Source organism: Hipposideros armiger, unplaced genomic scaffold (genome assembly GCF_001890085.2).
Source record: "Hipposideros armiger isolate ML-2016 unplaced genomic scaffold, ASM189008v1 scaffold_31, whole genome shotgun sequence".
Classification (NCBI taxonomy): Eukaryota; Metazoa; Chordata; class Mammalia; order Chiroptera; family Hipposideridae; genus Hipposideros; species Hipposideros armiger.
The window spans coordinates 5506379-5519745 of NW_017731381.1; the positions used below are offsets into that span (position 1 = coordinate 5506379).

A 13367-nucleotide genomic window follows, 5' to 3' on the forward strand; every position below is an offset into this window, starting at 1 on the left:
TTTTTCCGTTGTGTGAATTTTCTGATGTTGAGTAAGGCATGACTTTTCATGGGAGGCTTTCCCACCTTTGTTACAGTCACGGATTTTCTCTCCTGTGTGAGTTCTCTCATTTTGAGTGTGGTATGACTTCTGCAAGGCTCCCTTACTTTCACTGTACTCATCAGGTTTTCCTCCTGTGTGCAGTCTCTGATGTGTAGTAAGGTTTGACTTCTTGTCACAGGATTTCCCCGATTTATTACATCCAGAGGGTTTCTCCCCTGTGGGAGTCCTCTGGTGTGCATGTTTTGACTTTATGCATGAGGATTTCCCATTTTTACTGGATTCATGTAGCTTCCTTTCCCTAAGGGTTCTCAGACAAGCATTAAACTTTAACTTTTGCACGAAGCCTCTTCTGTAGTCATTACTTTCAAAGGGGTTCTCTCCTGTGTGAGCTCTTTTATCTGTAACATAGGCTGTTCTTTTGTGAAAGGCTTTCCTACAATTATTATATTCAAGAAGTTGCTCCAAAGCTGAATTCTTCTGATGTTGAATAAAGTCATCATTATAACTGTGGGATTTCTTCTTTTGATCATTTTCACAGGGCTTGCCCCCTGTATGAGTTTTCTCATGAATAGAATCAAGGAACTCACATCCATTGAAATCATCAGACTTTTTTATTACATGGCTTCTATGACAAATAATTAATTCTGAAACACTTTTCAAGCTTGTTCCAAATGAGTCACATTTATGGGGCATTTTTCTTGAAGGCACTGGGTTTGTGGCCATATTAAATGCTTCTCCTAAGGTCTTACTTCTCTCCTTAGTCAATGGTTTGTTGTTGATGAATAAAGCTTGCCTTGAATGTTTAGCTTCATTTTCTTGGCTTCTCTCTTTCATGTTATTGACTTTCTGGACTTCTAGAAATATTAAAAATGAACATACATTATAAATCTTAAAACATTTCTTAAGGAATGGGGTTGTACCCTATGTTGAGCTGATTCTCAGGTTTTAGACACAGTCTCCTGGGATGAAAGAACTCCTAAGAAAATATTTGTTATACTCCTTTGGTTTGGTAACATGAAAACAAAGACAAAAAAAAAAACCAAAAAAGAAAAAAAAAACATCATACTGTAGTAGAAAAAGAGAAAGCTGAAAATTAATACAAGTAGCTTTGGCTTGTTACAAATATGACCTCAACACAGATAGAAAGCTTGAAATATTACAAGGAATGGTGAACTGAGAACAAAGGATATCAAGAAAACAACTAGTCCAAGGATGGGGCAAAGAGAAAGGCCACTGAGTAGGGAGACTGAAGGGTGATGAAGGGAAGTATCAGAGCAGAGATTAAGTATGGAGGCAGATTAGAGACTAGCTATCCTCCTCCCCCCCATACTTTAATTACTGTAGTAGGCTCTTTAGACTACAGTCTACACGCTGCCAATCGCTTCCATTCTGTACACCAACTCCCAACGAAACTTACGAAATGATTCATTTCCCCTGGTCTAATGGTGAGTCCTATAGTTCTGGCTCTGTCTCCCCATACAGCTGTGATACAGAAAACACAGTGTCCGAAGAGAACGTTGACATATGAGAGGACGAGCCGTGCTTGCAACAGAATCCAAGTCACCTCTCTATTCTGATTGCTGGTGCTATCGTTTGATCTAGCAGGTTAATCAAAAGTAATCTGTCCCGATTGACAGCTCTGCTTTTCCCACTTGGAGTCTGCTGGCTCACTTTACCAACCGATTGTGTCCCGTCACAATACTAATTTTTAATCCTACTTTTATATCATGTTTTCGTCTTCCAATGTCTCTTTTCTGTAGAACTCAAGCACCTGGCTATTCAACTTGGTCCTAGGGCCTTGATTAATTTTTGTCTTTAAAATGTTTGGCTACGGGTGATTATTATTATCCTCTGCTGTTCTCGTTTTATGCAACAACATCAACTGTATGCTTAAAAACCTATGACTTGGGCCGGCCGAGTGGCGCGATGGTTAAGAGCTGGCTTGGGACGCCAGAGGACCCCGGTTCGGATCCCACATATGAGGGCCAGTGACACTGCCCTCTGCAGCTAAGATGCTGAACAACAGCTCAACCTGGAGCTGGGCTGCCGTGAGTCGCCTGCGACGGCATAGGCTGCAGCCCCTGTGGTAGTGGGTTGCCATGGGCTACCGTGTGTAGCCAGCAGCCAGCGTGAGCAGCCAGCAGCCAGCCGCAGTGAGCAGCCGTCCAGAAGCCGGCGACTGATCTGCCTTGCCTGGGAAGAGTGCAATGATGGTGCCAGCTTGGGCCAGTGAAGCAACGTCCTCCACAACTAGACTGAAGAACAAAATGACAGCAACTTGTTTGTTCCCCTTCCCCCAATTCCCCAGCTCTGTTCCCATGCCCCCAATTTTCCAATAAAAATCTTTTAAAAAAACCAAAAAACTTATGACTTTTCTGTGGCAGATAAACCAGAGTCAATATGCTAGCAAGGAAAATTTGATATTGAATGTTTATACTAGTTTCTTATACTAGTTTATACTAGTTTCTTATACCTAAATTCACAGCGCATGTTCAAATGATCATCCCACAAGTCTACAATATTGTCAGCTCCTACCCTAAAACCAGGGTATTGAATTCTATATCTTCTGCATTTTCAACCACAACAACTGAGTTAGCACACATTCCATTCTTAGCTCTACTCAGAACCTAAGCATCCTTCAGGGTAATGCTACTTTCCCATTATATATAAAATAAGATCTCACGCTTTTAAGCCCCATTTGTGGTAAATATTGCAAGTAAATAGTGTCTGCACAATATGTTCTGAGGCTATTCCCTAAGCACTGGTTTACACTATGCTTTCTTTCTACTTCTACTTTTGTGATCAAGGCTGATTTCCATTTTGGGGGGGCAGTCTTTCCACCATTTTTTGTTTTGTTTCTTTTTACATTTGGTATCTCAGCTGCCTTCAACCTACAATAAATATAGAGTTGAATTTTTTTTTTTAATTTTTACTTTCCCTGTGGCCTTTGGCTAGTTTTCAGGAAAAGAAGGGACAATGCCAACTTCACATTTGCATCTGCATATTGGAACTCACTCTTTTTTTTTTTTAGCTGAGCCATCCTGCCACCTGTTGGCAGCTCAGCTCGGGCTGGGCATTGAACCGCTGTTGCTGAGAGCTCACACTCTTGAGCGAGCTCTTAACCAACTGAGACACTTGGCTGGCCCTCACTCCTTCCTTCTAGAAACACTTTGTTCACGTGGCTTATGAACACCCCTGTCTCCTTGCTCTGTGCCTACATACTGGGTGCTCCTTCTCAGTCCCTCTCGCCAGAGCCTGTGTCTTCCTGACCTCCAAATGCACTGCTTAAGGGTGTAGCCCTTGACTTCTCTTATTATCTCACTGAGAGCAGAGTTCAGTCTTTACCTGTAAAGTTTTGTCCCCCGCTAACTCTCTGCCATCATTTGCTCCTTTCTCCTCAATAAACCCTCTTTGGTCCTCCTGGCTTCCTTGCTGTCCCCTGATTACACCAAGCCCACTCCCGTCTCTGGGGCTTGGCACCTGCTGTCTCAGCTGACCCGTGGCTCACTCCGTCCCTTCATTCTAAACTCCATTCCAGTTTTGTTGTTCAAATGTTCACCTCCTCAAAGAGGCCTTCCCTAACTTCCCTTCCAAAATATCACTCCCTGTCAGTCTCTATCCCCTTCATCTGACTTTGGTTTTTCAGAATGCTGATTACTACTAGACTTAGCATGTATTTATTTGCTAACTGGATCTGTTGATAGGAGTAGAGACTTTGCTTTTGTATCCTTTGTGCTTATTACGTGACTGGTGCATGGTAGGCACTTAATAAATATTGTTGAATGAGAGAATGTAGCAATACATGCATATCCACAGAGTGTTTGGCACTGGAGGGAAGGTGAACAACGGCTATTTCTGAAGAGAGAGAAAAACAAAGAAAGGAGCATGATGAGGGAGGCAGCAACTGGATTCCACAAAAAAACAAGCAAATCTTACAAATGTTAAACAGAAAACCAAAGAATTACATATGCAAGTTAAAAAGTTTATATTTGGAGGCTAATATGTTGGTCTTTACCTGTCTTTAGTCTCGTCGAAAAGTCTTGAGCCTCTAACAGAGATTTCTGAAACACACTTCACAGATCCCAACCCCTTGCACTGGGCACTTGGGATCCAGTTTCCCCCAGTTGCCTCTGTCTGATCTCATTAACTCACCTGGGTGGCTCTGACTTGGGAGTGCTCTCTTTAAGACCCACGGTTCTTCTCCTTGCTCCAACTTGAGGATCAGCTCAGGTGTGGTAACACGGTGCCCTGTTATGAGAAATGACACGGCCCTGGCAAAGTTGCTTCGAGTTCAGGCCCTTGGAAGAGTCAGAAGGGAGGAGCTTTAGAAGCTGTCCAACCATCAAAGCAGACCCTTTCACTAGGGAGGTAAGAATGCAACATTCTTTCAAGCTCCCTAAAAGGATCTTTGAATCTACAATCTCAAGCCTACAACTGATGACACTCTACAAGGATGTGGTTCCTATGATAGGACATGCATGCTGTTGAGAGTTGCATGGGACGCTGTGCTCACCCAGGGACACCAGGTGTCCGTAGTTCTCCAGCATGACGTCCCTGTACAGGTGCCTCTGAGCAGAGTCCAGCAGCTGCCACTCCTTCGGGGTGAAGTTCACAGCTACGTCCTCAAACAACACCGACCCCTGCAATAGGCCAATCCGGCTCAATCCGAAGAGCTCAAGACCAATTACGTGGGAAATACATATGGGAAGGAATCCTACTGTGTTCACTGCTAAGAGTTGCCCAGGAAATATTACAAAGGCTGTCAATGGACCTTCCTTCACGCTGTACTGTGTGGAAGAAACCGAAATCACAACGGAAATACTCGGCCTCTATAGTTCTTTATGAAGTCCTAAAACAATCTGAGTTCCTCTGCAGGCCTAGAAAACTGTTATAGTTTTTGAAGGACACTAAGGCTATGAAGACACTGGTCCTGTTTTTAAGGAGTTTACAGACCGACGAGGAGACTTTCTATACATACACATACACATGCAATAATGGATTATGGGAGCCATGAAAAAAAGTGTGTGCAAAGTAGAGTGAGGTCACAAAGGGGGAGCAGACTTAAATCTCCTTGTTTTTGCAGGGTATGCTTCACTGAGGAGATAGATTAGAATGCATATTAACAGTGAGCTTTGTCTGAACATGGGGCAACAATATAAGCAAAGGGATAGAAACATTAAAATTGCACAGTTAAGGGAATTACAAGCAGTACTGTGTGATAGAATAAGGTTGGGGGCTTTGATGAGATAAAGAGCAATAGAGGCATTTAGTGGTCAGACATGGAGAAATTTTGTCCTGTAGGCCAGTCGCCTTCAAATATTTAGTCACCCCATGAGTAAGAATTTCTGAGTATCCCTCAGTATATTTAGTTATCAATTATATGACTCCCCAGTTATACACCAAAAGTAAAGCTTCACTTTCTTAATTTTTTTATATACAAAAGAAACATAAAAGGGCATTCTAATCCTGTCTTTACATACCATACATTACTTGATTATGCAATTCTCTGGGGTGGACACCCCTACTTTGGAGATTACTTCTGAGGACACTGGGGATCTATAAATGAGGTCCCCACAATCAGACTTATATTTTGAAAGTAATGCTCTAGAAGCAGAGTGGAGAGTGTTTGAAAGCAGTGGTTCTCAATCAGACACGATTTTGCCTGCCAGGGGGCATGTGGCAATGTCTGGGGACACTTTGGGTTGTCACAACCAAGGAAAGGGTGCTACTGGTATATAGCTGATGAATCCAGAGACGCTGCTCACTATCCCATAATGCACAGGACAGCCTCTCCAACAAAGAATTATCTGGCCCCAAATATCCATAGTGTTGAGGTTGAGAAAGCCTGTTTGCAAGGGAAGTCCGAGAGGAGGGTAATAGACTTACAGGAGATGACCATCTATTTTAATGTGGAAGCAAAAGGATTTAGAAGTGGGAGCCCATTGTCAAGGGCATTAGTCAGCAATTGGTTATGAAATGAGGGGGAAATGGAGCATTGCTGCCAGGTTATCTGCAAAAGCAGGTGGGTCGATCCGGTGCCATATTGAGACTGACAAAACAGGAGAAGGAATAGGTGGGGCAGGAGAGACAGAAACCTCGGACATGCTATGCTTAAGGCATCGGTGACACATACAGGTGGAGACGTCCAGGTGACAGTTGGATATAATATTGTGGAGCTCAGGGGAGAGCTCTAGGATCAGGACACAATTTTAGAAATCAGGAGTATTTCAGCAGTAGCTGAAGCCATCCGAAGACGGAAACTTGTTCACAAAGAACATGTGGACCAAGGACAGAACCTGAGGGACAGCAGGAGAGTGTGGCACAGGTGACCAACAAGGAACCAGAAGTTAGCAGCTGTGTCTGCAGCATCTAGAACAGTCCTGGTCCACAGCGGGGCTCGATAAGCAGCTGTCAAACAAATGAAAAAAGAGTCTCAAAAGTCACTGGTGGTGACAATTTCAAGAATAAGGGACACTCTTAACGTGGCACAATGGAGTGGGCACACACATTTATCTCCTTTACTTCCAAAACTAGAGCAGGAAGAGACACCCAAACCCTAACACGTTTATCAGAGCAGAGGAGCATTGGGAAAGAAACCGTCAGCAAGCGAGAAATGCTGAACAGTTTCTGGAAGCTATAGAATGGGAGGAGATAGTGGAAGCAGCGAGTAACAGAAGCACTGCCGCACTTCTTAAGGGGTCCCGTACCCCCTCCACAGGGGTTGCCTGAGAATTAACACTCAGGAGAATGGTCCCTATAACAAAACAGGGAATTGTTTCCAGGGGTCTGTGTGAACTTCGCAACCCAACAGAGTAGCAATGTACTGTAGTTAGTATCTTGAGATGGTCACATCTTTTCTTTTAAGGCAACGCTAAGCAAATAAACTGACATGCTCTGCCACTAGGTAAGGCATTGCCCCCTTTGGCAGGGGAAACAGGGGTCCCCTTGTGCTTTGCTCCCCTCTGCACAGCCTGAAGAGAAGCCTGTCTATACACATCTCCCAACAGTTCACGTGAGGCCCCACATCAGTCCATCCATTCAAGGGAAAAGCTTGCCCAGGAAGGAGACCTCTGCGAGCCAAGTAAACACACATCAGTTCCTATATTGATCAGATGAGGTTTTTAGCTTTCTGTTCACTCAGAAAACAGAAGAGGGCCCAGATGGAGGAGGAAAAACAACAATCTGAAAAATTAGCCTCAAGAAGAACACGCTTGAAGACTGTTAAACAAATTTAATGTCAATAAAAAGCAACAGCCCAAAAGATAAGCACCAAGAGGAATAGACAGAAGACTACGAACACAAGTTTAATTCAGCTACTGAAGAGAATAACTTTTAAGAATTCAAATTGGGGGCCGGCCGAGTGGCGAGATGGTTAAGAACTCGCTTGGGACACCAGAGGGCCCCGGTTCGGATCCCACATATGAGGGCCAGTGACATTGCCCTCTACAGCTAAGATGCTGAACAACAGCTCAACCTGGAGCTGGGCTGCCGTGAGTCGCCGGCGACGGTGTAGGCTGCAACCCCTGTGGCAGTGGGTTGCCATGGGCTACCGTGTGTAGCCAGCAGCCAGCGTGAGCGGCCAGCAGCTGCAGTGAGTGGCCGTCCAGAAGCCGGCGACTGATCTGCCTCGGCCGGGAAGAGCGCAATGATGGTGCCAACTTGGGCCAGTGAAGCAATGTCCTCCACAACTAGACTGAAGAACAAAAGGACAGCAACTTGTCTGTTCCCCTTCCCCCAATTCCCCAGCGCTGTTCCCATCCCCCAATTCCCCAATTAAAAAAATAAAAAATTAAAAAAAAAATAAAAAAAAAAAAAAAGAATTCAAATTGGTATCCCCAAATTGATGTAAGAGTCTTACTTCCATAAAATGAGACGAGTTAGCTAAGAAAAAAATGAAAAAGCCCACAGGTACTAAATATTTTGTTGCCGACTTATGAAAACAAATACACAAAACTCTCAAGAGAAGGCTTGAAAACAAAATGACTACAAAAATGAGCCAATCTCTGAACACATAGAACAAACACAGAAAAATGGAAATAAAAGGAAAGGAACAAAACACAGACAGCCGATCGGGAGAGGCACTGACAGTCTAATGGGATTTCTAGAAGACAAGAACAAAGAGGCTGGAGGGAAGGAAAAGCATCACAGAAATAAGTGAAAACATCCCAGAGCATATGAGTCTTCATCTTAATAGAAGCCATCCAATTACCAAGCAGGCAGCCTGAGAAAAGAACAAACAACCAGACGCTGCCTGGTGAAATAGCTGAAACCCAGGGATAAAGAAAAACTTGCAAGAAGGAAACATAAAACACGTTACTTACAAAAAAATTGAGAATCAAACTGCCACACGACCTCCCCAGCCTCTCGAAATGCCAGGAGATAATAGAGATGATCTTTTCTCATCATCCTCCGAAGGAAAAAGAATCTCAAAGCCAAATCCTATAACCATTCCATCACTCATGTAACGGAGCACTTTCAGAGACGCAGAGTCAGAAGGCATATGATCACAGCCATTCTGTGAAAGCCTCCAGAGGCCTCTATTAAAACTGAGAAAGAAGACATGACATATGGAATCGTGGGGGACAGATAGAAGACAGCTGAAGGACTGCTTCCTAAGAAAATCAGAGAGGGCTGCAAGTGGGTGACTTACAGACTGGGAAAGAGATGAGCACATGGGGCTAACTCAACAGGAAACTTTTTTTTAAGTTATTTATAAAGGGTAGGTAGGCAAAGTTTTATATTTTTTGACGAAGCTACATCTTGTGGAGAGCATGTCTGAGAATTCCTGAACTTTGGAAGAGGAGCTGCTACAGTGATTGAGGGTGAGGCTAGAGCAGGCCACGCCCCTTCAACAACAGGCCATCTGGAACCGGGTAATACAATCAGCCCCTGACGACACAGAAGGTCTGGCCCTCTGGACGAGCCAGGACTGCCAGTCCTGTCCTAATGGTCAGCACAGGGTAACTCAAACCCTCTTTCTACCTAAGTAGGGTTGCCAGATTTAGTAAATAAAAAATACAGGGCACCCAGTTAAGTTTGAACTTCAGATAAACGAGTACGTTTTTAGAATAAGTATGTCCCATGTAAAATATACTTTTGTCTTACATGCCCTGTGTCTTATCTGGCAACCCTATGCCCAAAAGGTCTCCCATTCCAAGTTCTTGGGCAAGTTGGAACACCGCAGATGATAACTTACAATCAACAATGGGTGGACTTGAACTTGAGGTCTCCCGTTGGGACAGGGGGCAGTATAGACGAAATAAAATGGTCCCTATGTTGAAAACGGCTGAAGCTGTGACAAGTATACGGGAGTCATTACATCCAGGTAAAGAATTCAACAAGTGACTGGAACGTTGAAGCAGCTGGAAATTGTCGGTATATTATAACTGAACTATTATTATTATTTTATCACTTTATCTTCAAATTTGGGACAGCAAAAATAACAAGAAAATGTATGTTGAAATTTAAATAGTTATTGTCCAAGTAGCTAGACAGTGTGATGCAGTTGTTAACAAAGAAGTCCTGAAATAATGTTTATTATATAAAAAGAAAGGAAAAAGAAAAGCGTTAGATGATTTCCACAAAAACTGAGATGAGGGAGCAGTATATCTTATTTAGGTGGTACGATCAAAACCATTCCTGATGCTGACAGAAAAACGTTTTCATCTGTGTTAAACACATCAAAGGTAACCAATAACAGAGTAAAAAGAAAACGTAGACCTTCGCAACCACTGGAAGAGGGGGAAAGGCAAGTAAAATAATAATGCAGGAAAAAAATCAGGAAATGAAAAAAAAAATGAAGAAAAACAATTGACAAGAAAGCACAGTTACTAAAAATGCAAAAGAATGCTTAGGTTTCACTGAAAAACATTGGTAATAAGTAAACAACTCACCCGGGATATGTTCATTTTCTCCTGCTCCTGGAAAAGGATAGAGAACTGTGAAGGCAGAGCTGGAGAAAGGAAAAGAGCAAAGACATGGTGAGAACTACATCTTCTAGAAGGTCCTCAGAGCACTTGCCTAGAAAGCCATACCTATTAGCTGACAAATGGCGGCACAGTGGGAGACTCTGACCCTTAGAAAGGGCAGGAATGTGAGGGGATGCTTGTAACCTTAGTATAACCATGGGGAGCTAGGAGAAGCAGGTTTTTCATTGGGGAAAGTAAATATTTTTTTTCTTATTCGTTTCTTACAATGTAGAGCCTCCTTTGAGTTAATAGCAGACAAACATAAAACAAGACAAAGTCCAACTAAGGAAGATTTGGTTAAATAAATCAGAGCATAGCAAGGACAGCAGGCCATACTTTTGATCTGTTATTAAACATGTTATATTCTGAATTTTTTTTTTAAGATTTTTTATTGGGGATATTGGGGGAGGGAACAGCATTGGGGAATCGGGGAAGGAGAACAGACCAGTTGCTGTCCTTTTGTTCTTCAGTCTAGTTGTGGAGGATGTCACTTCACTGGCCCATGTTGGTATTTTGATCATTGCGCTCTTCCCAGCTGAGGCAGATCGGTCGCTGGCCATTGGATGGCCGCTCCCTGGCCTTCCTCCCAGGCCACATCCTCATCAACTGTCCACAGGATTTCCTCTTCCCAGGAAGCCTGCCTCTTGCCCACCACTCTCAGGCGGCTCATGGCAGCTCACGCCGGCTACTGGCTGCTCAAGGTAGCGGGTAGCTTACTGCAGCCCCACTGCAGCCCCACTGCAGCTCACGCCTTCGCCGGCTACTCACCGCAGCCCAACTCCCAGTCGAGTTGTTGTTCGCTGTAGAGGGCACAGCATCACTGGCCCATGTGGGATCTGAACCAGAGGTTCCGCTGCACAGAGCTCACGCTCCCAAGCCAATTCTTAACCAACGAGCCACTCGGCCGGCCCTATATTCTGAATTTTTTTGATGTCTCAGGTTTACTTTAATCCAGTTGAGGAAGGTGGAAGTGGGAAAGTGTATATGTATGTGTGTGTATGTGTGTGTGTGTGTGTGTGTGTGTGTGTGTGTGTGTGTGTGTGTACGTTAAGGGGATGGGGGAAGCATAGATAAAATAGTCCACATGTTGAAAATTGCTGAAGCTGTGACAAATATACAGGAATCACTATATTATTTACTCCTGTATATTTTGAATATTTCCGTTAAGAAAATGTAAAAATCATGTAACAACAAAAACCTGATAGGGACTGTTAGTTTACATTTTATTTATATTTTTAACTCCTTGAGGTTAAAGAATTAATAGAAACCTCTGACAACAGGGATGGGTGTACTTTAAGGAAGTCTTTTTATTTTTATTTTTTTAAGGGATTTGTTCTCCTTTGGTTGAAGTGTTGCTAGGGACTTTTTATTAAGAAACTTGTTTTGACTTAAGTCAGACACGGTGGCCAGAACAGTGGTTCGGGAGTAGGGGGCCTTTAGTTCTGCCATTAATGATTAATATAAACCTAGATAGTAATAATCCAGGTATAACGTGAGTGATACTGACAATACTTGTATAGCGCTTACTATGTAACAGCCACTGTTCTACGAACTTTACATATATCACCTCGTTTATCCCTTAAAATAAAGCAAGATGTAGGTACTATTATTACGCCCATTTTATTGATGAAGAAATTGAGGGGAAGAAAGTTAAAAGTAATATGGTAGAGCTGGGCTTTCAACCCTGGCAGTTTGGCTCCAGAAACTTTGCACTTACCTCTATGCTGATTACTCCCTCAGGCCCCATACTGTTCACTTTTAAAACGAGGCAGGATTATATAGCCCTTCAAAACCCATCCTGCACTCCTATAAAGGCAGGAATGGGGGGCAGGTAGCCTATCCCTAAATTCCAGATGTGGTGATGGGCATGGTTTAAGGGCCGTGCAGAATCCTGGAAGAGGGACTAGAACATTAAGAGTGTGGGGAGAATTTTCCAGGAGTGGAGAATAGTGTCTCCCTGGCCTTCCTCCCAGGTCACATCCTCATCAACTGTCCATAGGATTTCCTCTTCCCAGGAAGCCTGCTTCTTGCCCACCACTCTCAGCCAAGCTAACCTCTCTCCTTTGAAAGTTGTCCCTCCACTGACCGACCATCTTGACCATCTGTGTGGTGTCGTGATGTTACTCGGGGCAGAAGGACCAGGAATTGCTTCTGAGCAAGGAAATATAGAAGCTGCCTGTTTCTCAGATCTCTGCCCTGCAGCTGTGGTGGCCTGGGTCTGGGTAGGGTGGGGATCTCCCAGGTGGGGCTCTCCCAGGTGTGCCCACCTTCTTTCCTCACACGAGCTGTGTGATCCGAGGAAACTGGACCTGGCTGGAGTGGGTAAGTTCAAATAACTGGAATCTTCTGCCCAGGTCCCAACTGTCTCTTGGAATTCACCTTCTCCTGTAACAGCAGTTTTCACAGAGTGGTCCCCAGACCAGCAGCATCTGCTCCACCTGGGGACTTGATAGGAATGCAAATTCTCAGGCTCCTCCCCAGACCCACTGAGTCAGAAACTCTGGGGGTGGGCCCAGCCAGCTGTTGGGTTTTAACAAGCCCTCCAAGTGATTCTGATGCATGATCAAGAACCCCCACCAGAAGCTCTGGATCGGGAGTCTGTAAACTGCTGAGGGCACAAGGCAGATGGACAATGAAGGAAAAGTCTAGAAGCCTCAATTCTGCAGTAACCCGAGGGTTCTGAACAGATACCAAGAAATCTCCAAGAGCCTGGAAGGAAGACAGTCCTTGCACACTTCAGGTTCTTCCTTGTGGCTCTGAGGGATGTGCCGTTCTGCTAAGAGCTGGACAAACCCTGCATCGGGCTTGGGAATGAACCTGTGCGAGGTCTGCATCCAGCTCCTTCAATTACTGGCTGTGAGGCTTCCCCTCCGGAATTTTGATTAAAATGGGACTGTTAATACCGACGTCACAGGGGGTCTTGGAGAACAAATATACTTAATGAAAAGAACGGTGACAAAGGCAATGAATATTTCCCAGGTGCGAAGTGAACGTCAGAAGCTGTGCTGAGTGCTTTCACAGGTGCTCTGTATCCCATCCTCGGAACAACCTTGAGACAGGTTTTAGGAATAACTTCAATTTACGGAGGGAGAAACTGGGTCTTACCGGCTCAGCATTTTGCTCATGGAGACTCAGTGGCAGAGTGAGAACTTGAACTCATCTTAGTTAAAACTCGGATTCATAAATCATAAATACGTCAGACCCACCACCTGCCCTTTAGCCTGCAGGCATATAATAAACGTTCTAAGAATTCATTCTCATCCCCGCTGGTGTTGAGGATTGGACTCGCCAAGGAATGGTCAAGGCACATGCAAATTCGAGGAGCTTCTGGAAACAGTCCTTTAGCATTTGTCTTTT

General features: G+C 44.0%; 1 protein-coding gene across 1 annotated transcript in view; it reads right to left on the minus strand.

The window, feature by feature from the left end:
• LOC109379906 (zinc finger protein 510-like) overlaps positions 1-13367 on the minus strand; it is a 55922-nt gene that overhangs the window by 11358 nt on the left and 31197 nt on the right. Inside the window, exons 5-7 of the mRNA XM_019636914.1 lie at positions 9936-9994; positions 4556-4682; positions 4195-4290 (exon numbers count right to left, since the gene is read on the minus strand). Coding sequence (XP_019492459.1) covers positions 4195-4290; positions 4556-4682; positions 9936-9994 — 282 coding nt within the window. The remainder of the gene's footprint in view (positions 1-4194; positions 4291-4555; positions 4683-9935; positions 9995-13367) is intronic.